The sequence below is a fragment of the Colletotrichum chrysophilum genome (genome assembly GCF_026319265.1).
Source record: "Colletotrichum chrysophilum strain AFK26 chromosome Unknown scaffold_6, whole genome shotgun sequence".
NCBI lineage: Eukaryota > Fungi > Ascomycota > Sordariomycetes > Glomerellales > Glomerellaceae > Colletotrichum > Colletotrichum chrysophilum.
In genome coordinates, this window is record NW_026517293.1 from 586,277 (window position 1) to 606,883 (window position 20,607).

Consider the following 20,607-nt stretch of genomic DNA (forward strand, 5'->3'; position numbering starts at 1 on the left):
GAGCCTGCGTACGTGCTCGTAAGAGTCGCAAAGACAGGATCTCCTCCAGATGCATCAGGGCTTGCCGTGGAGCTTGGCACCAAGACCACAAGAGTACCCACGGTGTCAGTGCCGCTAGGAGCGAGCGTGAATGTGGTGGGCACCGATCCTGAGTAGGTGCTAGTAAGAGTAGCAAATTCCACGCTCGGAGACGCGGCGGGAGTGATGGATGCGCCAACGGATGGGTCGGGAGCGGACGTAGGAGCGGCAGTGGGTTCGGGGGTATAAATAATGACCATGCCGATGACCTCGCTTGCACTTGTCGTAGGGCTGGTGGTCGTGGACAGACCACTTGCAGTCCAGCCAACAGTCGTTGTGATGAATCTGGCAAATCGAGGAGCAAAGACGATGACGTTGCCCACAGCCTGCGTGCCGGTAGGGAACGTGGTTTCCGTGGATGTGCCCGTTGAATCCCATAGCGTAGTCGTCGTGATGAAGCTGATTCCAGGGGTAGCAGTGACATCAGGGGCCGTGGGAGTAACTCCAGGTGCGGTGGCGGTATCGCCGCCGTCAGCCGTGGGAGTCTGGATAAGGACCAGGCCAACAGTTTCGGTTCCCGTAGGAAGGATTGTGGTGGTTTGAGTTCCCACTCCCGAGTACCCGGTAGACACCGTGATGTAGGAGATGGCAGGGTCGGCGGTCGGCGCAAGAGTAGATGTAGGGACTTGAATGATGACAGCGCCAACGGTGTCGGTTCCAGACGGCAGCAGTGTGGTCGTAGTAGGAACCAAGCCAGTGTATCCGACAGTGGTGGTGAAGAATGAAGCCGGAAGAGGTGTCTGGATGATGACGGTGCCTGGGTCTCCTGGGTTTGCGGGGGCGACAGTCGTCGTCGCAATACCAGAACCGAAGTACCCGCTTGAAACAGTGACGTACGAAGCGATCGGGTCCTGCACAATGACCGTCGCGATGCCATTGGGATCCGTGGCAGCCGGGGGGATAGTGATGGTGGTCGGCACTGATCCCGTGAAGGGCAGAGTCTGCGTGGTGAAACCAGTGGCTGTGATGGTGTTGCTCTGTCCAGACGGTAAGGGGGTCTGGATCAGAACAGTTCCGATCGGGTTGCCGCTGCTGGGGAACAAGGTCAGAGTGGCAATCGTAGGACCAGGGTACCCGATGGTCAAAGTAATGAAGAGAATTGGCTCCACGGTGACTGTTGGAGATGGCGCGACACCAGCAGCGTCGCTGGGTGTGAGCACGACCAAGGTTGTCGGGTCTCCGACGTTCGAAGGAGTCAAGGTCAGAGTTGACGAGACAGATCCAGCGTAGCCGCTGCTCAAGAAGACGGGCTCGATGGGACCACCACCGGCACCGCTGCCTCCGGTCTGACTGGCAACAGCAGTTGGAGTCTGGATCAGGACAGTTCCAATGGACTGGGTACCAGTCGGGAGGATGGTGACCGTTGTCGGCACAGAGCCAGTATATCCAGTGGTGGCTACGACAAATCCACTTGGGATGATCTGAGGCTCAACTGTAGGTGTCTGGATGAGGACAGTGCCGGGGTTGGTTCCCGACGGCTGAATAGTGACGGTGGTTGGGACAGATCCAGTGTAGCCGGTCGTTGATACCACGAAGCCGGTTGGAACCTGAGCAGGGTCGACGATGACAGTCGGGGTCTGGACAATGACAGAACCTGGGTTGGTTCCTGAGGGTTCGACAGTCACCGTTGTCGGCACAAGACCAGTGTAACCAGTCGTTGTGAGGACGAATCCTGAGGGGACCGAGGCTGGCAGAACAGTTGGAGTCTGGACCAGGACGGTGCCTGGGTTCGTGCCAGAGGGTTGGATGGTGATAGTGGTTGGGACTAAGCCGGTGTACCCGGTTGTAGTAAGGACGAATCCAGTCGGAACCAGCGTTGCAGGTTCGACGGTAGGTGTCTGGACCAACACAGTTCCTGGGTTTGTACCAGAGGGCTGGATCGTGATAGTAGTCGGGACTGAACCGGTGTAGCCAGCAGTGGTGAGAACAAATCCAGTCGGAACCAAAGTCGCTGGGTCGACTGTAGGTGTTTGAACCAAGACGGTGCCGGGATTGGTGCCCGACGGCTGGATCGTGATAGTTGTGGGAACCAAGCCGGTGTAGCCAGCGGTAGTGAGAACAAAACCAGTCGGAACAACCGGAGGTGAGGTCGCAACAGCACCGGCAGTAGGAGTCTGGATCAAGACGGTGCCAACAGAAGCAGTGCCAGTAGGCAAGATCGTGGAGATGGCAGTCACGGATCCAGTATATCCAGTGAAGAACGTGACGAAGTCGGCCGGTTGGACGGAGGGAGATGCGAAAGGACCAGTGGTAGGAGTCTGGACGACAACAATACCAGCAGTCTGAGCACCAGTGGCCGAGAATGTGATGGTGGTCGGCACGGAACCAGAGAATCCAGCCGTGATGGTCGTGAGAGCTTGTGTAAGAGCAGGATCAGGGGTAACACCAACAGTAGGGACACCACCTCCGCCGCCGCCACCGCCGCCTCCTCCACCTTGAGTAGGTGTCTGGATCAGAACAGTTCCAACCGAGTTGGTGCCTGCGGGCAGAATGGTGGTCGCCAGAGGGACAGTTCCAGTGTAACCCGTCGCGAGGGTGACGAAGGACTGAGGCTGGTTAGGTCCCGGAGAGCCGGTAAGTGACACCGGAGTCTGAACAATGACGGAGCCGGGGTTGGTTCCGCTTGGTAAAATCGTAGTCGTCGTCGGGGCCAGCAAGCCTGGAAGACCGACAGTCGAGGTGGCGATGATGTCAATGAGAGGATCGCCCGGGTCCGATGCGGCCGGGTCTGCCGGCGTGGTAACCTGAACTCCACCTCCAGGGAAGATGGGGGTCTGAACAACCACGGTACCAACTGTGTTGGTTCCAGTAGGCTGGAGCGTAATTGTAGTCGGGGCAGATCCGGTGAAGCCCTGAGTGATGCTCGTGAAGATCTGAGCCGGGACAGCCGGGGTGGATTGCAAAGGGTTGACGAAAGGAGTTTCAACAACCACGATACCAGAGCCACCCGAAGTGGGCTGCACGGTGATCGTGTTGGGTGCCGTGCCAGTAAAACCAACCGTCGTGGTATCGAGGACGTTCACCAGGGGAGTCTGAACCAAGACAACGCCGAGGGTATTGGTTCCCGTCGGCGGCAGAGTCGTGGTGGTGGGCGTTGAGCCGGTGTACCCCTGGAAGAGGGTTGTGAAAACACCAGCGCCAGGAGCAGCAGTCGGCGCGACAGTCGGTGTCTGAATGACAACAAGACCCGGGTTGGTACCCGTGGGAAGGAAGACTACGGTGTTTGGGTCTGACCCGGCCTGAGTCAGGGTGAGGAAAGATCCTAAGTCAAGACCAGTAGGCAGAGCAATGGGGCCGCCAATGGTGATTCCGGGGATGACGATGGTCTGTCCTCCGATGGTGATGCCAGGGAGCAGAGGGCCACCCGGCGTCGGGACAACACCTGCGGTGGGAGCTGTGACTTGCGCAGCTGGCGTGAACTGGGCAGATGGCACCTGAACCAGAACGGTTCCAACGCTGCCAGTGCCAGAGGGAAGCAAGATGTTGGTCTCGGGAGTCTCTCCGGCAAAGGGAGTTGTCACAGTCACGAATGGCACACCGGCGGGCAGGCTGATGCCTGAAGCGGGTGGCGTAAACTGAGCAGCTGGGACTTCAACAAGAACGGTTCCTGTGGGGTTAGTACCAGATGGGAGCAATACATTAGTCTGAGGAGTCTCTCCTGCGAAGGGGCTCGTGACCGTCACGAAAGGTACACCAGCGGGCAGTGAGGGGCCGGCACCTGCTGCGTTAGTAGGGGTCAAGACGACAACTGTACCAATGCTGTTTGGAGCAACAGGGGGAACGGTGAAGGTGGTGGGAGTTGCGCCGCTGAATCCGGACTGGATGGTCGTGAACGCCCCCGGTAGGAAGGGTTCAGCAAGAACAGTGTCTTGGCCTGCTCCAGGAGTTGCTACACCTCCGGGAGTCGCAGCACCACCAGGAGTAACATCGGGAGCGACACCAGGAGTCACACCGGGAATGACTCCGGGAGTAACACCAGGAACGACACCGGCCGTTTGAGCAGGTTGAAGAACAACGACAGTGCCAGGATCAACGGAGTTCGCTGGAGGAATGGTAACAGTCAGGGGGCTGTCTCCGTTGATGACTCCGGAGACCGTGGTCAACTGAGCCGGATTGACTACGGGGGTTGCTGCTGCAGCACCAGATGGTAGCGGCGTCAGCACAAGAACAGTAGGAGCAGTGGGAACTGCTGCTCCTGGCTGAATGGTACCCGGCTGGAGAGTGACGGTCGTCGCGACAGTAACCGATGCTCCTTGAGTAATGGTTGTCGGTTGCTGGAGAATGTTGGTGGCAACCAAGTTGTTAGAAAAGGGGGTGAGAACGACAACTTGGCTGGCAGTCTGAGCTCCAGAGGGCGGCAAAGTGACAGTTGTAGGCACAGAACCACTATATCCGCTGGTGATGGCAGCAGGAAGAATCTGATTGGGAATTGGGTTGACTGAAGGTCCTGCTGTTGGCACAGGGGCGTTGGGTTGACCGGCTGTGTTGACACCGGTCGCAGCCGGAGCAGCCGGGGCTGTAGGGTTCGCCTGGTTGTTTGTAGAGAAGCCAACGGGCAACTGCTCAACAACAGTCGCAAGCGAGTTATCACCAGCCGGGGCCAAGGTCAAGGTCTGGGGAGTAGTGCCGTTGAAGGCACCGCGGATCGTGACAATCGACGCTGCCAGAGCAGCCGGCGCGGTCGTGGCCGGATCATCACCTCCCAAACCTGCTGCGATGATGACCGTTGCAGGGCCAGTAGCAGAAGAACCGCCCAATGGCAGAGTGATGGTGGCTCCGAGACCGGCAATGGCGAGCGCGTTTCTTGTGATGAAGTTGACGGGGCTCGCAGCCAGAGGAGTTTGCACAATGACGGTACCCAGCGAGGGGCTTGTCGAAGGCAAAATGGTCAGAGAAAGAGGCACGGAGCCAGAGACGCCTCCTGAGGTGATGGTCGTGAAGGGGCCAGTGAAAGCAATCTGCGCTGGCTGGACGACAACAGTGCCAGTTTGGTCTGTTCCTTGAGGAGGAACCGTAAATGTCACTGTATTAGAACCGGTGTTTCCACCGGCCGTGATGGTCCTGAGCGGTCCAGCAAAAATGCCTGCGGAACCTGCGAGAGGAGTCTGGACGACTACGGCACCAACGCTTCCGGTTCCAGTAGGAACAATTGTGAATGTGTTGGTTCCCTCGATCCCTTGAGCGCCTACTGTGGTCGTGAGAAGTCGCTCCAGGAAGTTTGCCTCGCCTCCAGGGGTCTGGATGATCTGCAAGACGTCACCGCTGACTCCAGAGGCCGCCGCCGCAGCTCGGTTTCCGGCCAAGGTGATGGCTGAAGGCGAGACTCCAGCGTTTCCGAGAACGGTGATGACATTGTCGGGACCAGTCACGGTGACCGAGAATCTGTCAAAGGTCTGCGCGAAGACTGTGCCCTCGGTTCCAGAGGTAACAGTCAGGTTCCGAGGCACCCCATCAGCACCACCAACATTGACGGTGGTGTAGAACGCAGCAGGTAAAGCTCCTCCGGTAGGCAGAAGCGTCACCGGGACTGAAGCCGGGCTGGCCGGGGTCGCGCCGGGGTCGTTTGTTACCGGCGGGACAGAGTTACCCAAGCTGTTCAGAGCCTCAGTCAGGAGACGACTGGCATCCTCGGGAGAGCCGACGATTGTTGCCGCAGGGCTTCCGACCGTGGGTGTTGGCAGAATACCAGCTCCGGTCGTCGCGTCAGTGAGCGCAAAGGGGGTGAAGACGAGGTAAGTGCCAACGCCATCCGGGCCGGAGGGAAGCACGGTGATGGTGCTTGCCTCTGTTCCCGACTGGCCACCTCTTGTGATCGTAACGTATGCGTTGGGGAGAGATGAGATTCCCTCGATGATTCTGGCACAGCAAGTTAGTGTCATGTAAGTGTCCAGGTTGAAGAAGATGAACTTACCTGGTCACTTCGGAGGTCAGAGTGCCCAGCTTGTCGATTTCGGTGATGAGCGTCAACGGCGCATTGGTGACTGTGAGTGTAAGTCCGTCGTCGAGGATCAAGACTGTGTTGGCCGGTAGGAACGCGCTGATGTAGATCGGGCGGCGCACGATGAACTGTACGGGCTGGACTTCGACGGATGTGATGCCAGCTGTGCACATGGGGTTATCGGGGAACTGAGGCAGTCCTGACGCAAGCCAGTACTGCCCGGCGGAGGCCAACAGGCCCAAGGTCGTGAAGAGCTTCATGCTGAAAGATTACTATTAATAATGCGTGATATCCAGCACGACGACAGAGTCTCGAGACCGTCCAAGACACCAGGTCTGGAAGCCGTGCGGGAGCAGGCTTCTTCTCTTGCTTCGACTCGCGTCTTGGGTATTATTGATTAGGTCGGTGATACTATTCGGAAGTTGAGACTTCAGGTCGTATGATGAAGGGCCTGATCGTTACTGAACAGGCACTGGCATCTCGTGAAGAGAAGACGGGAGGCGCCGTTTGTTTCAACGGGGGAGAAGGGGGGGATTGGCGAACGACAAGAGTGTGAACGCCCGTGAAACAAATGGGTATTAAGGTTAGGGTCAGTCAGTATTGACGACGCTTCGATTGTTTTAACGAAAAGATAAAAGGTGCCTTGTGTCCGTTGCCGTGAGACTGCGGCGTGCCTGGCGAGCGGAATGGGCTTGGTGGGTGAGGAATGTCGCTCCTTTGCGGAAACTGGAGGACCTGTGTTCAGCCCGGGTTGCGTGCCAAGTTGTCACAATGTCTCTCTGTGACAGCAAGATTTTGCCCTGGACTACAAGAAGAGCACCTCCCGGGACACGATGAAGAAGGGTAAAAGAAGAAATCCAAGGAGGCAAAAGGCGACGAGAGAGAGGCGGCGAGAGGGTAAACCGTGGCGAAATCATCCCCCCGGGCCGAATTTTCCTCGAGCAAGGCACGGGAGAGATTCAGGAGGTCATCTCGAAAACGGGTCGAATTGGTGCTTTCTGACTTCATCTCGCCTCCACTACGACTGGTTCTGGTCATTTTCTGCTCTTTCCGGCCATAAGTGCGTGATTGTTTGCTGGACCTTGCCGAGGGGTCTTGCAATCTAAGACAAGTCCGTCAACCGAGAGATGGCCAGAACCGCATCGGGTTCCCAAACTGCGGAATCTTCGACTAGGTCGACGAGTAATTTGCGATCTGCAAAGGCAACAATCTCATTGTTGTTCCTTGTAGCGTCAGCAGGGAACGAACGCTTCGTATCCATGGCATGCTGAGTGATGTTGAGTTGGCAGTTCCGATCCCAGATCGCGCGCCCGCGGATGACGGTTGAGTCCGTTGGGGTGACAACATTAGCGTCCAATCACCAAGAGCTGCCTTGAGGGTGGATACGGATGTCCAATCACGGAGATAGCTTGTTCTACGGATTATGCTCCCGCTCTTAGATCAGGATGCCCTTCACCTCTTTCATGTTAGGACGAACAGTTGAGCTTTCGGCCGGAAGCGTTGATGCAAGGAGCTTGGGACACGTAAACGCAGGAAAGGTCGGTTCGAGGAGCTGAAGATAATCGCTCCAAATGCGTCCAGCTTTGGGCTCGGGAGGCGTTCGTGTAAAGAGGCCGTTGATGGTTGGAGAATGTGGCGTTTCCTGTCATCTGCCCTCTCCCGCCGTCTCTTCTCTTCCTCTCCTCCGCCTCCGCACCCTCCGCAGCACCAGTGCCTATCCAAGCTATCGCCGCCACAGACCGAAAGCAAACACAGCAGGATGAGGTTCAAAATGAGGCTGCGAGCTTGGGGTCCTGGGCGTGGGTCACACCTAGTGAGCTAGACAATTAGCACGTCAACTAAAGACGGGAATGAAGATCTCGGCGACAGTTGGGCTGCTGGTGCCCGGCGAGGCCGCCGTGGTTGGTCGAAATTCTAAGACACCCCCCTATGAGTCCAGACCCTGGAACTCAATCTCACCGTTCCCACGGCGCACTGACAGCTTCTTGACAATTGCTAGATCTGACTTGGTCGGATCCGGTTAACGCGAGAGGACAAGACGGCCCGGGACAGTTGGGCAACCTTACCCGATGACCAACAGAGCTGACCGCACCCGGAGGGAGGCGCTGGCCCAGGCCGGGTATGGTACACCCCCCAGACATACGTGATCACGATCGCGGACCCTTGGTCTTGGCCGGGTTGCATTCGGACTCTGTATTCCCAAATTGTGCTCATACTGAACCCCCCTTGGCTTTGTCGTGATGGCCCCTTCCGCTCCGGAGGTAGCTTGGGCGTCTGCCCGACGTTGGTTTGTGGACTTTTGAGTTGACGCCCTTGTGACATGACGTCCGGAGATGGACGTCACAGTTGACGAAGGCTTGGCCAAACGCTAGAAGAAGCATACGATATCTCTCCGGCTCCATATGCGATGTCCTGATATAGAGTTTGTCTGCATTCCTTCATGAGGCTTTGATTTCGATCTCACTCACACTTTGCGACACTGGGCTGCGACACAACATATTCAACATGTCTCCTCAAAACACTTTCACATTCCTCCTTACCCTTGCTGCCGGTGCTGCTGCCGGCCGGGTCCAGTACAGACAAGTGGACTGCTCTACGACAACAACACTAGACGCCCTTACCGTCACCAGAGTAGAGCCCATCTCGATATATATCCTCCCTGAACAACAGCAACAGCAGCCCACAGGTACGGGAGCAGACGATGAGGGTTTCACGGCAGTCTACACAACCGTCTACCCAACCTTCGCTCCGGAATGTTCTGAGGGTTTGAGGGCGGAGACTTACACCATCACACAAACTTGCTCTGGCTCCATCACCCAATGCCACGGATACGGTGATGACCTGCCCCCAGGCTTCACCACCACTCAGGCAGTTTGCAACGACGGCCCCACACCAGTCACTGCGGTCCTCACCGTCCCTCAGGAGACTGATGCCGTGGTCACTGTCACTGTCGAGGAGGTCATCACCGAGCCCGGTCTGACTACTACTCGCCTGGTCACCAAGACCTGCGCCAACGGCCCTTGTCTGCCAGACATTACTGCCGCCGCCGTTCCTGGAGCCGACAGGTTAACCATCAACGGAGGCACTATTGTGCTGCCTGTCACGGTCACCAAGACTGAGACCGACAAGACGACAGCAACTGAGAAAGAGACCGCCACGGTCACCACTACCAGCGACTCCAACGAGTTCAACCCCAACGGCTTCAACAGCGGAGCGGGACACATGATCCCCTCTAATAAGTCCATGGTCTTTGCCATGAGTGCGTTCGCTCTCTTGTTTCTTTTGTCAGCATAATTAGCGGAGGCAGTTGGGAGGGAGGGCATCATGTCATAGCGTCTGATTGATGAGGTTTGCAAAAGCGACCAAGGGATTATGAGCCTATTCACGAAGAATATTTGATACCATTCTGTTTTAATACCTAGTATAAACCTTCTCAGGTTATTTCTACAAATTCCTGTATATTCTTGTTTCTCTTCCAACGTAATTTACCTTAGCCATCACTTCAACCAGTATCATAGAACTGCTTGAGACGCTTGACGGTGTTTGGCTCAAATTTACTACTTATCACATCCACTATTCTTCTCAAATTGCCCTCGTGAAGTTGAATGCGTGCCAAATTGGAAAAATGGACCTGGTAGTCCTGGGCTATTCTAGACTACATCTCACCTGCGACATCTATCTCATCCTCGGAAATCCATGGATATTCGCGTGTTATCCACGCAGCTGCTAGACGTAATTGCATCTTCGAGAAGGCGGCATCGTGGACTTTGGTTCAAATTGGCCGTCTAAGAATAGGCATCACACACTACTCACATTCAATGTAACCCCGACACGAGGGGTGTTCATTGAGGACCCCTTGTGCGTGATCTTCACTGAGACCGCGGTCTTGGGACCTATCCGCATGGTCGGTAGGAACCTGCATCATGTTCCTGAAGATCTGCAAGTTTTGCATCATAGATCCCAATGGGATCCCACCAGTGTGAGGGGCAAATGCTATGGTTGAGATCATCCCGACGCAGATGTGTCAGACATGCGTTGCCAAGCTCACCTCACCGTGGTGTCGATGGAGACCCTCGAGACAGCGTTCGAACATCTTCTCTGGGTATTCTTCGTGCGTGTGTCTATCCTGCGTGCCTATCTAAATGCCGTGTTTCCGTGTCTATTCTATGAAACTCCACCAACATTTCTCATGCGTAATAATATCCCGAATTCCCGCAATAATTTCCGAACTCGACGAGTGCATCATTTCCCGGGCCGGTCGGGTACCAAAAGTTCGGTTCATGGGGTGTGATTCCGTGACTGAAGTTCGCTTTGCAAGCCACGGATGTCACTAGCCCATCTCTCCCCATTCCAGCGACAAAGCCGGCTACGCAACTCTGCGCACCCGAGCAACCGCTGCACTAAGATCTACGTTGTTTCTCACCCGTTGCGTCTATGCCTCTGATGCAAGCCAGGACCCCTCTCTTGTGGCAGGCATCCCACCGGTGCTGCTAAACGTCCACCCCCAACGTCGATCCCTGGGGTGAGATTTTGCGTTTTCGTAGATGGCGTAGTATGTGTGATATGTGCTCGCCAGATGCCACCAGTTCTATCCGTCCGCCTACCATGACATCACATGATACCCCTCGCTTTCGTGGGCTGACATTCACGCAGATGATGTGGGAGGCAGGTTCTGGAGGACTTGCTCCAGCCACCAGACGTGAATGCGAATGTCGTCAGTCAGCTCAGGATGGAAACTCGTGGCAAAAATGTTCCTCTGCTGAACGGCGACAATGTCACCTACAGAGTCATCTGCCGTGCTCTGGCTGACGCCCTCAACCTTCGTCTTACGCCCGGGCAGTACTGCTAGGACTTCGACTGACGACTTCGGCTCGGCATCTTTGGAAAGGATCTCCTCCACAATTGGCGCGCGAATGAAGACGCCCGGGAAAGGTGCCGACGCCGTTTTCGAACCACCGTCGCCCCTCGAGAGGAAGGGCAGGTTGAGGTCCGCAACGAAGCTCTCAATCTGACGGCCAAAATGGTTGCGGTGGACACGCACAGCGAGGCCGCCGATGAGCTCCTGGCCACCCTTCTTGGTGGAGTTTGCCTCATCGGCAAGCAGGATGGCGCCGGCGCAGGTGCCCCAGACCGGCTTGCGGTTAATTCTGATGAAGAATGAATATCAGCCGCTGTCTCATGGATGGGACTCAGCAAGGGGTGAGATGAGAAAACTTTGCCAGGAATTCACCAATGACATCACGTTGCTGCGACTGTGGACTCACTTTACGAACTCTCTCAAAGGTTCCATCAGGCCGGACTGCGTGGCGACCAGGGAGATTGTCGTGCTTTCGCCGCCGGGAATGATGAGGGCATCACAGCGGCGGAGCTGCTCCTCGGTGCGAACTTCCGTGGTCTCGATCTCGGGAATCGGGCTTGGCGCCGGGGCCGATGCGAGTGATGCGGCAGCCTTCCGGACAAGCTCAAGGTGCTCGTGGAAGCCGCCCTGCAGGGCCAATACGCCGACAGTAACAGCAGGCATCGTCAAGTCGTGATGGTTTGTGAGTTGGTGGTGAAGAAGAGTACTGTCCTTGAAAATGAAGGGTAAAGTGGTTGAGAATTGCCGTGTTGGTGATTGAGTCATTCACGCAACACACCCAGACCAGGTTATGGACCGAACGACGATAACACAACACTAAGAGGATGGAATGTGCGTGGATTGAAGCAGCCTTGGCGATAACGGTCGTGCCACTGAACCCTCGCAGCCCGTTGCTAGCCAGATGAGCGGTTTAGTGAGGTTCTGGGGTCGTTGTCGGCGGCGATCGGGTCCGTTGGACACGGGCGATGGCGGCGCCGCGGTGTTAATATGGGCGCCGCTGTATCGATATAGAAGGTCACTAACGGCGCAAAGGGCGTAATGACACAGTCATTTGCTAGTGCAATGCAAGTAATTGACAGAGTCAAACGGCGGAGTAGCAGGATCCGTGGGGGCCGCTGTGGATGGGGGAGACATGGAAAGGCATGGAGAGGCGGCGACGCAAGAAAGTATTGCACGCATATCGAGCCTGTTCAACTCAGGAATTGTTCCCATGTTACTCCATCATGCCGTGAACGACGTCAACTTATCAGATAGGAGCTGAAAGATGCAGAGATTCCGCATGGGAGCTGGTAAGGCGGAGGCGGATGCGTTGCCGCCTTGCAGCTGCACATCCGACGGCAGCCGCCCTCCGCCCTTGGCCCCCCCAGAATTATTCGCCGCCGGTCGGAGCACTTGCTGGCCTCAGAGTCGACGGCCGCGGTGGTTGTTACTCTATCGTAATTCCATTGAGGAAAGGCACCTTCGGATAGAGCTCCGAGAGACGAACAGCATTGAGAGTCACTGCGGACCATCCATACATGTCCACAGCAAGGACCCTTTCTTACTCCTCAGTTCTCCTCAGTGCTCACAGACTCCGCCACCCGTTCAAACACCGGCGCCGCCCACCGCCCGCTATGAGCAGCTTTCTATGACACTGCGATTCTCATGAGAAGGTTTCCCCTGCACCAGGACCCCGGAGTAACCGCATGTTGCCTTTCCGAGATCGGGGACGAAGGCGCCCAACACGCCCTTCTGTGATTCCTCGGCGGGCTCTGGGGTTCCCTACGGCCAAATGGCCGCCGACTCAGTCGTTGCTCGGCTCGCCTAGGCAAAGGTTTGAGTGTACATACAGTACACACGTCCATCTGCCGCTCGCGAGGATACCGCGGAAAACACGGGATGACTCGGTACAGTTAGAAAAATTTTCTCGTCCAATGGTGACTCGTCGTTGCTGGGCATCCCGTGCATCACCAGTTGTCGCCGCCACCATATACTTAATTATTCGTTCCCCCGTTCTTCTCGAAGGACGCCTTTCCCCGGATTCCGTTACCGATCACCGAACGTACCAAAGATCCATTGCGGAGCGGAGCACTTTCTTCTGACTTGCTTGCTGAGGAATCCTTCTTTTCCTTCTGATTTGCTTGAAAAAAAACGTACCCCTCACACCCTGAGCCGCATTATTCCCGGACCTTGTCCTAGACCTTCTGGAACACGATCACTATTTTGCCTCTCTCTCTCAACATACCAAAGTCACTACGGTTCATCAGTCAAACTCAGTCAAAATGACCAACAACGACGCTACCAAGACCAATGGCGATGCCAAGAGCTCCTTTGCCGTCAAGGCCGGCCTCGCCCAGATGCTGAAGGGCGGCGTCATCATGGACGTTGTGAACGCGGAGCAGGCCCGCATCGCCGAGGAGGCCGGCGCCTGCGCCGTCATGGCCCTGGAGCGTGTCCCCGCAGACATCCGTAAGGACGGCGGTGTCGCCCGCATGTCGGATCCGGCCATGATCAGGGAGATTCAGAACGCCGTCACCATCCCCGTCATGGCCAAGGCTCGTATCGGCCACTTTGTCGAGTGCCAGATCCTCGAGGCCCTCGGCATCGATTACATCGATGAGAGCGAGGTTCTCACTCCCGCCGACAAGGAGTACCACGTCGAGAAGCACGACTTCAAGGCCCCCTTTGTCTGCGGCTGCCGCAACCTTGGCGAGGCCCTCCGCCGTATTGCTGAGGGTGCCGCCATGATCCGCACCAAGGGCGAGGCCGGCACCGGCGATGTCGTCGAGGCCGTCACCCACGTCAAGCAGGTCACCAAGGATATCGCCCAGGCCAAGGCTATTCTCCAGACCGAGGGCATTCTTGGTCTCCGCGCCTTCGCGAGGAAGCTCGAGGTCGACCCCGCGCTTCTCCAGCAGACTGCCGAGCTGGGCCGTCTGCCCGTTGTCAACTTCGCCGCCGGCGGTGTCGCCACCCCTGCTGATGCTGCGCTCATGATGCAGCTCGGCTGCGACGGTGTCTTTGTCGGCAGCGGCATCTTCAAGTCCGGCGACCCGGTCAAGCGCGCAAAGGCCATCGTCAGGGCGACGACGCACTACAAGGACCCCAAGGTTCTCGCCGAGTGCAGCGAGGGTCTGGGCGAGGCCATGGTCGGCATCAACTGCGACAGCATGAAGCCCGAGGAGAAGATGGCCGGCCGTGGATGGTAAGGAAAGAAAGAGGGTGTGAGGTTGTAGAGCTCGGACTGGGTGCAGGATAGCGTGCAGTAGTGATTTGGTGTTCACATGGGTCATGACTCTGCGACATGAAATGCAGAATTTCTTTTTTTGGAGTGTTCAACATGGGCATTGTGGCCGCTTTACAGCTAGCGAAGCCGAGGGGTAGCCATCTTCAACGGAGCATTGGGAAAATTGGCATAATAAAATTCACTTTACCTCACTCAGTCTGATCTGATGATGTGCGCAGCGATGTCTCAGAAGTGACTCGCGGGAAGTATGGCTTCGCTCTCGGCCGAACTTGACATCCATGTTGAAGAATAAGAGCACGAACCATTGCGTGTGACGCCCGCCAACACGTTTCTCATGACTCTTTGCAACCTTTACATACAGCTGAGTTGTTCAGCTCTTCGCATCGGCGTGTCTTTTTCAGCTGAACGGAATGATTTTGACATGGCGCTAGCAGCTCGCTTTCGCTCAGCTCTCACCCGCAGGTGGTTGATAGCGGGACCACCTCGATAGTGGACCTCGAAGATGGCGGCGGACATAGCTCAGTTGGGAGAGCGTCAGACTGAAGTGGGTTCTGAACCCTGGAAACTTCATTCAATCAATCTGAAGGTCGTGTGTTCAATCCACACTGGCCGCAACTTCACCTTTTGCTAATTCAACATGCATCACACGCAAGCACTGTTTGTTGTTAACGGCTTGTTTTTTGCCTTTAGTTGACTTTTAACCCAAGCAGATTCTTAGCTAATGAGTCAGCCATCTCACTTAGTAAATGAAAAAAAGCCTGATATTTGCAGCTATGGTTGTTTGTATTGTGTGTAAGTCGTCACTGAGCCCACTAAGTAGCGAGATGTCTTCCGTTATGCACTCACTCATTAAGTACGTGAGTGACTATGATGAAGCAGCAGTTGTGCAGTCCCGGTGATTACTCGCGCACTTTGAATCTCGCCAACAATTTCTATCAATCACATTGTGTTCTGTAGTTGTTCTACCCCAGCCCCAAAGGATTCACTCAAGCTGGTCAATAGGACGAAACGCCCAGATCATACATACTATAGGTATCTATTTGTCATTAATTGCTGAAAAACTGCTCAAGATCATCAATGACCAACCAGATTGTGTCAAAATATCTACTCAGGGGTGCTGGATAAACATACTTAGTCTCTTTTACCTTCACATGTGTTCCCTGAGATGATAATTTATCTTTCAACTGGATACAGAGACTGTTTTTCAGCTTGTTAGTAAGTAAGTAGCCATGCAGAATTGAAAGACGTTGTCGAGTCAAAGATAGATTGAAATCAGGTTGTTCTGCTTTCACAATCGCAATTCAGGCAAATGTATCTCATTCGGTTATAACAAACCACTGACACCTAATGCATGTGAACTGGCTGCGCCTGTGGGTTGATTAGCGAAAGAGACTTCGTAACTGCCATCATGTGCAAGTGACGGCTGGCGATACGAGGCAAAACTAGACTTGAAATCTCAGCCACTCCGGCAGGCAGAACAGGAACCCAACAGAGCTGGTTGATGTGAACACTAGTTTACAGTAGTAAACTTATTGGAATTTGCTCCCGTCCAACTTCTTTCCTTCCTCCATCGGCATCCTACATGCTGCTTTTTAGCACCAAGAACTTCAGATTTACTCTTTTTTCCCGTCCTGTCAAAGGCTGTGCTGTGTGCTGAGCTCTTTCTGGGTGCCAAATCTACATCGTGGGCTGTGACTTGAAGGCTTCGAAGCAGTACCAAGAATCCGAGATGGCGTGGCGTGCAATTACAGCCTCCCTAGCAACTTCAGATTAAGCTCCGGGCTTCAAAAGTTCTACCCAGGCGCAGAGCCACGATACTGGCGCGCACTATGCTAAAAACACACCTTCAATGGCCATGAGCCTGGCGGCCGCCATCAGGCGCTGTCGTCGGCCGCCGCGAAGCGCGCCGTGGCTCCAGTCTGTGAGGCTGCGAGACGCCTTTCCCGCGGGTGTGGAATGTGGCTATGGGGGATCGGATGATCGACAGGGGCACCAGTTCAAGCTGAAAAGCCTTCAGCCGATATCTCCGTTATTTCATCCTTAATCGCGGATAAGGTTGTTGGAGAGTAAATATGACTGGGAACAAAGGGCGGATGTTGTGATGGCGCGAGGGCGGTTCTGGCCCCCCATATTTAGGCGCCTAACGTAGCTCCCGCAGCCGCAACTTGCTCGCTTCTTGTCGCTGCTTTGACGGCCAAGTCCGGCTACGCAGACTCGGGAATGGACGGACTATTGAGTTTACAATGTGCCGCGTGGGCGTAGCCACGTACACTCTATCGGAGGGACATCGAGATCCATGAACAGATTTATCATATTGTTGTTTGGAATCAGCGTGGCAGCGCTTCGCTGACGATGCCTGGATAGATGTTCCTCTGAGTCCTCGGCAAAAGAACCCTCTATATGAGCAGTGTTGGTATTACATGTATGTTACAGGATGGTGTATACGTGATCTGAAGACAGCGTTCGTTCGCCAGTCTAGTTACCCAGTGCCATTCGCTGATTCTTCACAGCATGGCGAACACGACGTGCGGCGCGTGCTACCATGGCCTTGTCGTCCAGGTTGTAGCCTGGAATGGTGCCAACAATTTTGGAGAAGACACCCAGCCCGCGGTTCCGGAAAGAGTCTAGGGCCAACTCGATGCTGTCGACCAAACGCAGCGTGTCCTTGTCGTAGAACAGGCCAGCATCCTGCATCTCATCGAGAAGGGCGAGCACAGCTTGAGTATCGCCATGGCGAAACCATATGATGGAGGCCAGCTCGTTGTAGAATGGCGTCGAGACGCCCAGGACGTAGGAGGCGATTCCAAGGGCCTTGACGCGGGGGAGAATGTTCAAGGCCAGTGGTGAAGGCCTGGCGAAGACCTGATCGAGAGTCTTGAGGCCTTTGAGGAGGTGCATTGAGTAGATGGGGCCGTGGGTGTCCATGTCTAGGACAGGCTTCTGCTTCTGTGTCTCAGTCCCCGGCTGTTCCTCCTGCGGCGTGTTCTCGGCAATCCCAAGCTTTTCAATCATGGAGAAGACCTTCTTTTCCAGCACATTCCATACTTCGGCGTCCGTTTTGCAGGTGTCCAGAATCTTTTGCAACCTGGCGCCCTCCATCATGTGCAGGTCGTCTCGTGCGTCTCGCACTTTGGTGGGAACATTGGCTTCGTCCTCCTCACTCTTCAAGGCGATGCGAGACAATCTCTTTGGGCGGTCCTCTTCGAAATAGTCGCCAGACATCTCGCGCATTCCGAGGGCAGCTTCGGCAGCTCGACGCAGGGACGCAGGGTATTTGCTCAGGACATCGTCGCGGGATGTAGCGTCGGAGCCAGCATCAGCATCAAGTTTTCTCGATGGACCGCTGGGGGTTGCGCTGCGCTTCGCCATGTCGTCGAAGATCTTTCGGAACACATGTCTTTCGCTCGGAGTGATTGTCGATCTGATTTCGCCATCGCGGCCGCTGGGGATGTCGGGACGTTCTTCTTGAATTGAGCCCTCCCACTCGAACGGGATGGGCTGCTCGCGAGGGGGTCTGCTCAGACGGCTGGCGGTAGTTGAGAAGGAGCGAAGAGCGACGGAAGCCCGGAGTATCGTCCTCGTCTGGTAGAGAAAGGGCGTCAATGTCGTAGCCATCTTGGGTATTTTGCTGGCGGGCGCAATGTCGGTGATGTTGTTGCATCCAAATTGAATGGAGCATTGGGCTTTTTTGCGACGGCCTCTGGAAATTTTCCATGTCGAGCCCGCCATCCACTGGCACTGGCGCGGGACGGGAGCTCGGGCCATGCCAGGGACCATCCAACCATCCCTGGGGCCCCTGCAGCAGTCTGGATGGCTGACGTAATAAACTTAAAGTCCCTGCAGCAGCAGACGCGCGCTGCGACGCGGTTCGAATCAATTAAAGAAAGTGCCCTGACGCGCCGCTCTTTCCGGCGTGAACCCCCTCGTCCTTGGAGGCGCCAGTGGCAATCACTTTTTTCTTCTTCCAAGTCGCACGCAAATGGTGTTTAGCTCCTCAGACACCTCTCGATCGTATTTGCATACAGCCATTTCCTTCTTTCAAATTCCTGAAATTCACTCTTTCCACTGGCAATCTTCAGCATCTCCGCTGTCTGCAATAACTCACTTTCTTACATGCCCTTGGCCTTCATCGTCCAATTCGAACTCGCGATTTCTCGCTCTCTCATCACCCCTGCCGCAAAGTCAGCTTACGGTTACTATTGCGCATAATACCATCGTCCCGAAGCATTACTACCCACAACCGCCACGATGCCGATCAAGAAGCTCAAGCAAGAGCCAGAGGAGAAGCCCATGAGCGCCTTCGAGCGCAAGCGCCTGGAGAACATCGCAAACAACCAGACCATCCTTAAGGATCTTGCGAAAACCTCGAGCAAGTTGATGCCCGAGAAGCCAAAGGCAGCGCCGAAGCCGAGACCCGTCGTCAAGAGAGAAGCTGCTCCCGTAGCACCAGCTGGCCCCGTACGACGAAGCGCCCGAGTCGCCGGTCTTGACGCAGACAATGAGACTCTCAAGCGCAAGTACGAGGTTGAACTAGAGGACCAGGCAGCCAAGGAGAAGGCTAAGAGAACCCGCGTCAGTGGAGACCTTAAGCTGGGCGACATCGCGGTCGAGGGCAAGAAGTTTAACAACGGCTTCGATGGGCTGGGCGCCCTGCTTCCTCGCGGCGCACAGCCCGGCGTTCCTACCTTTACAGACGAGGATGTCAAAAACACTTCCGATAAGGACTTGAAGGAGTTGCGGGAAAAGATGAACGGTCTCGAACTTTACCAAAACTGGGCTCCCAACGGTATGTCACCACCTCCACAAGTACAGGTTGTTGAGCTAATCGGATTGTAGACATCAAGATCTGCCCTCTAAGAATCTATAGTTCGACATTCCATCCGACCGAGGACAAACCCCTCATATTTGCTGGCGATAAGGAAGGAGCACTAGGGGTTTTCGACGCCTCACAGGCAGGTCCCGAGACCAACGATGACGAGGAAGACGATGACAGCTGGTTCGAACCCGCCATTGGGGCTTTCAAGCTTCACACCAGAACCATCACATCCATCATTGTTTCGCCATTCGACCAGCAAAAAGTGTATACTTCGTCCTATGACTCAACGATCCGTGTCCTAGACCTGGAAAAGGACATGTGTGTGCCTGTATGGGAGCCGAATGGCAAGGAGGACGATGTACCTCTTTCGGGAATCGACATGCCTTTGACAGATCCGAACATCATGTACTTCTCCACGCTCCAGGGAGGCGTAGGAAGGGTTGACATCCGTACACCAAAGACGGCGGAGACTTTCTCGCTCTCGGACAACAAAATCGGCGGTTTCTCGCTGAACCCACGTGAGCCGCACCTGCTGGCTACAGCCTCACTCGACCGCACGATGAAGATCTGGGACATGCGCAAGATTAAGGGCAAAGGCGACATGAGGTATCCCCAAATGCTTTACGAGCACGACAGTAGGTTGTCAGTCTCACATGCAGCTTGGAGCTCCGGCGGCCACATTGCGACATCCTCCTATGACGACACAATTAAGATTTACGACTTTGCGGACAAGCAGAAGTGGGACAAGAAGGGAATGGAGCCTACACACCAAGTTCGTCATAATAACCAGACGGGGCGATGGGTCACAATCCTGAAGCCTCAGTGGCAAAAGCGGCCCAAGGACGGCATTCAAAAATTCACAATTGGAAATATGAATCGATTTGTGGACGTATTTGCGGCAAATGGAGAGCAGCTAGCCCAGTTGGGAGGCGATGGCATTTCTGCCGTTCCCGCCGTTGCGCAGTTCCATCCGACGATGGATTGGGTGGCTGGCGGTACGGCAAGCGGCAAGCTCTGCCTCTGGATGTGAGGTATCACTGAGACTCAGGGTAAAAGGCTTTTAGCTTGACGTCTCGAGCTAAGACTCTTGTTCGAGGGCTCAATGCGTCCAGCGTCTGGGCCGATGTTGGCATGCAAAGCACCGATCTCGTCAGGGCAAGGATGCGAGGTCTTCTTGTTCATCTGTGCAGTTAGATCTCGGCTTGATTGCTGAAGGAAGTTCGATGGTTTGACATTTATGTATGGAGGAAACTGGCTCTTGGCACGGCGTTGGAGTGACGAAGGCATTCGATATTTTGGTTTGCAGGAGACGGTCAGAAAAGACTGGCGGTATTGGCTTTTCGGGGGGGTGTCCCATTGCACTTGCTTGTTGGACAGCGGATGATGGAATCCGAGTGGTATATAGAGGGACAACCAGCCCTAACTTTGTGTGGTTGCTACGTCAGACTCGACATTTGAAGAAACTGAGATGGTTGACCAGCTATCGGATGTTGTGGCAAGGTCCATCTGCATTATAGGTAGTTTCATATCCATTGATCCGTCTTTGGTGATTCTTGTGACGATTATAGTATCTCAAATTGGCTTTCATTGCGTTGTCGTCAGCTTTTCATGTCATCCTTCTATCGCCCCTGACACATTGTAGAAGTGTGGTTCAACGTGCTGAGATTTTGAGGAGACAGCGCACCATCAAC

At 55.1% G+C, this 20,607-nt stretch overlaps 6 protein-coding genes and 1 non-coding gene across 7 annotated transcripts in view; 4 read left to right on the forward strand and 3 right to left on the reverse strand.

Annotated features, from left to right (window-relative positions):
* Positions 1–6,276, reverse strand: part of COL26b_001484 (uncharacterized protein) — a gene marked incomplete at both ends in the record, with an annotated part of 29,800 nt that extends 23,524 nt beyond the window's left edge. The window contains 2 exons of the mRNA XM_053174433.1: positions 1–5,934; positions 5,990–6,276. The exon at positions 1–5,934 is cut by the window's left edge and continues 23,524 nt beyond it. Of these exons, the coding sequence (XP_053041743.1) occupies positions 1–5,934; positions 5,990–6,276 (6,221 nt within the window). The remainder of the gene's footprint in view (positions 5,935–5,989) is intronic.
* A 2,245-nt stretch (positions 6,277–8,521) lies between these two features.
* Positions 8,522–9,310, forward strand: COL26b_001485 (uncharacterized protein; the record flags this gene model as incomplete). The annotated part of the gene is made up of 1 exon (XM_053174434.1): positions 8,522–9,310. The coding sequence occupies one exon, from the start codon at positions 8,522–8,524 to the stop codon at positions 9,308–9,310; it is 789 nt and encodes a 262-aa protein (XP_053041744.1).
* A 1,351-nt stretch (positions 9,311–10,661) lies between these two features.
* On the reverse strand, positions 10,662–11,537 carry COL26b_001486 (uncharacterized protein; the record flags this gene model as incomplete). The annotated part of the gene is made up of 2 exons (XM_053174435.1): positions 10,662–11,163; positions 11,281–11,537. The coding sequence occupies 2 exons, from the start codon at positions 11,535–11,537 to the stop codon at positions 10,662–10,664; spliced, it is 759 nt and encodes a 252-aa protein (XP_053041745.1).
* Positions 11,538–13,135: 1,598 nt separating this feature from the next.
* Positions 13,136–14,062, forward strand: COL26b_001487 (uncharacterized protein; the record flags this gene model as incomplete). The annotated part of the gene is made up of 1 exon (XM_053174436.1): positions 13,136–14,062. The coding sequence occupies one exon, from the start codon at positions 13,136–13,138 to the stop codon at positions 14,060–14,062; it is 927 nt and encodes a 308-aa protein (XP_053041746.1).
* A 546-nt stretch (positions 14,063–14,608) lies between these two features.
* Positions 14,609–14,714, forward strand: COL26b_001488. Its single transcript has one exon. It is a non-coding gene; the product is annotated as a tRNA-Phe (tRNA).
* A 1,861-nt stretch (positions 14,715–16,575) lies between these two features.
* COL26b_001489 (uncharacterized protein) lies at positions 16,576–17,715 on the reverse strand (the record flags this gene model as incomplete). The annotated part of the gene is made up of 1 exon (XM_053174437.1): positions 16,576–17,715. The coding sequence occupies one exon, from the start codon at positions 17,713–17,715 to the stop codon at positions 16,576–16,578; it is 1,140 nt and encodes a 379-aa protein (XP_053041747.1).
* Positions 17,716–18,348: 633 nt separating this feature from the next.
* COL26b_001490 (uncharacterized protein) lies at positions 18,349–19,946 on the forward strand (the record flags this gene model as incomplete). The annotated part of the gene is made up of 2 exons (XM_053174438.1): positions 18,349–18,886; positions 18,937–19,946. The coding sequence occupies 2 exons, from the start codon at positions 18,349–18,351 to the stop codon at positions 19,944–19,946; spliced, it is 1,548 nt and encodes a 515-aa protein (XP_053041748.1).
* Between the last annotated feature and the right edge of the window lie 661 nt (positions 19,947–20,607).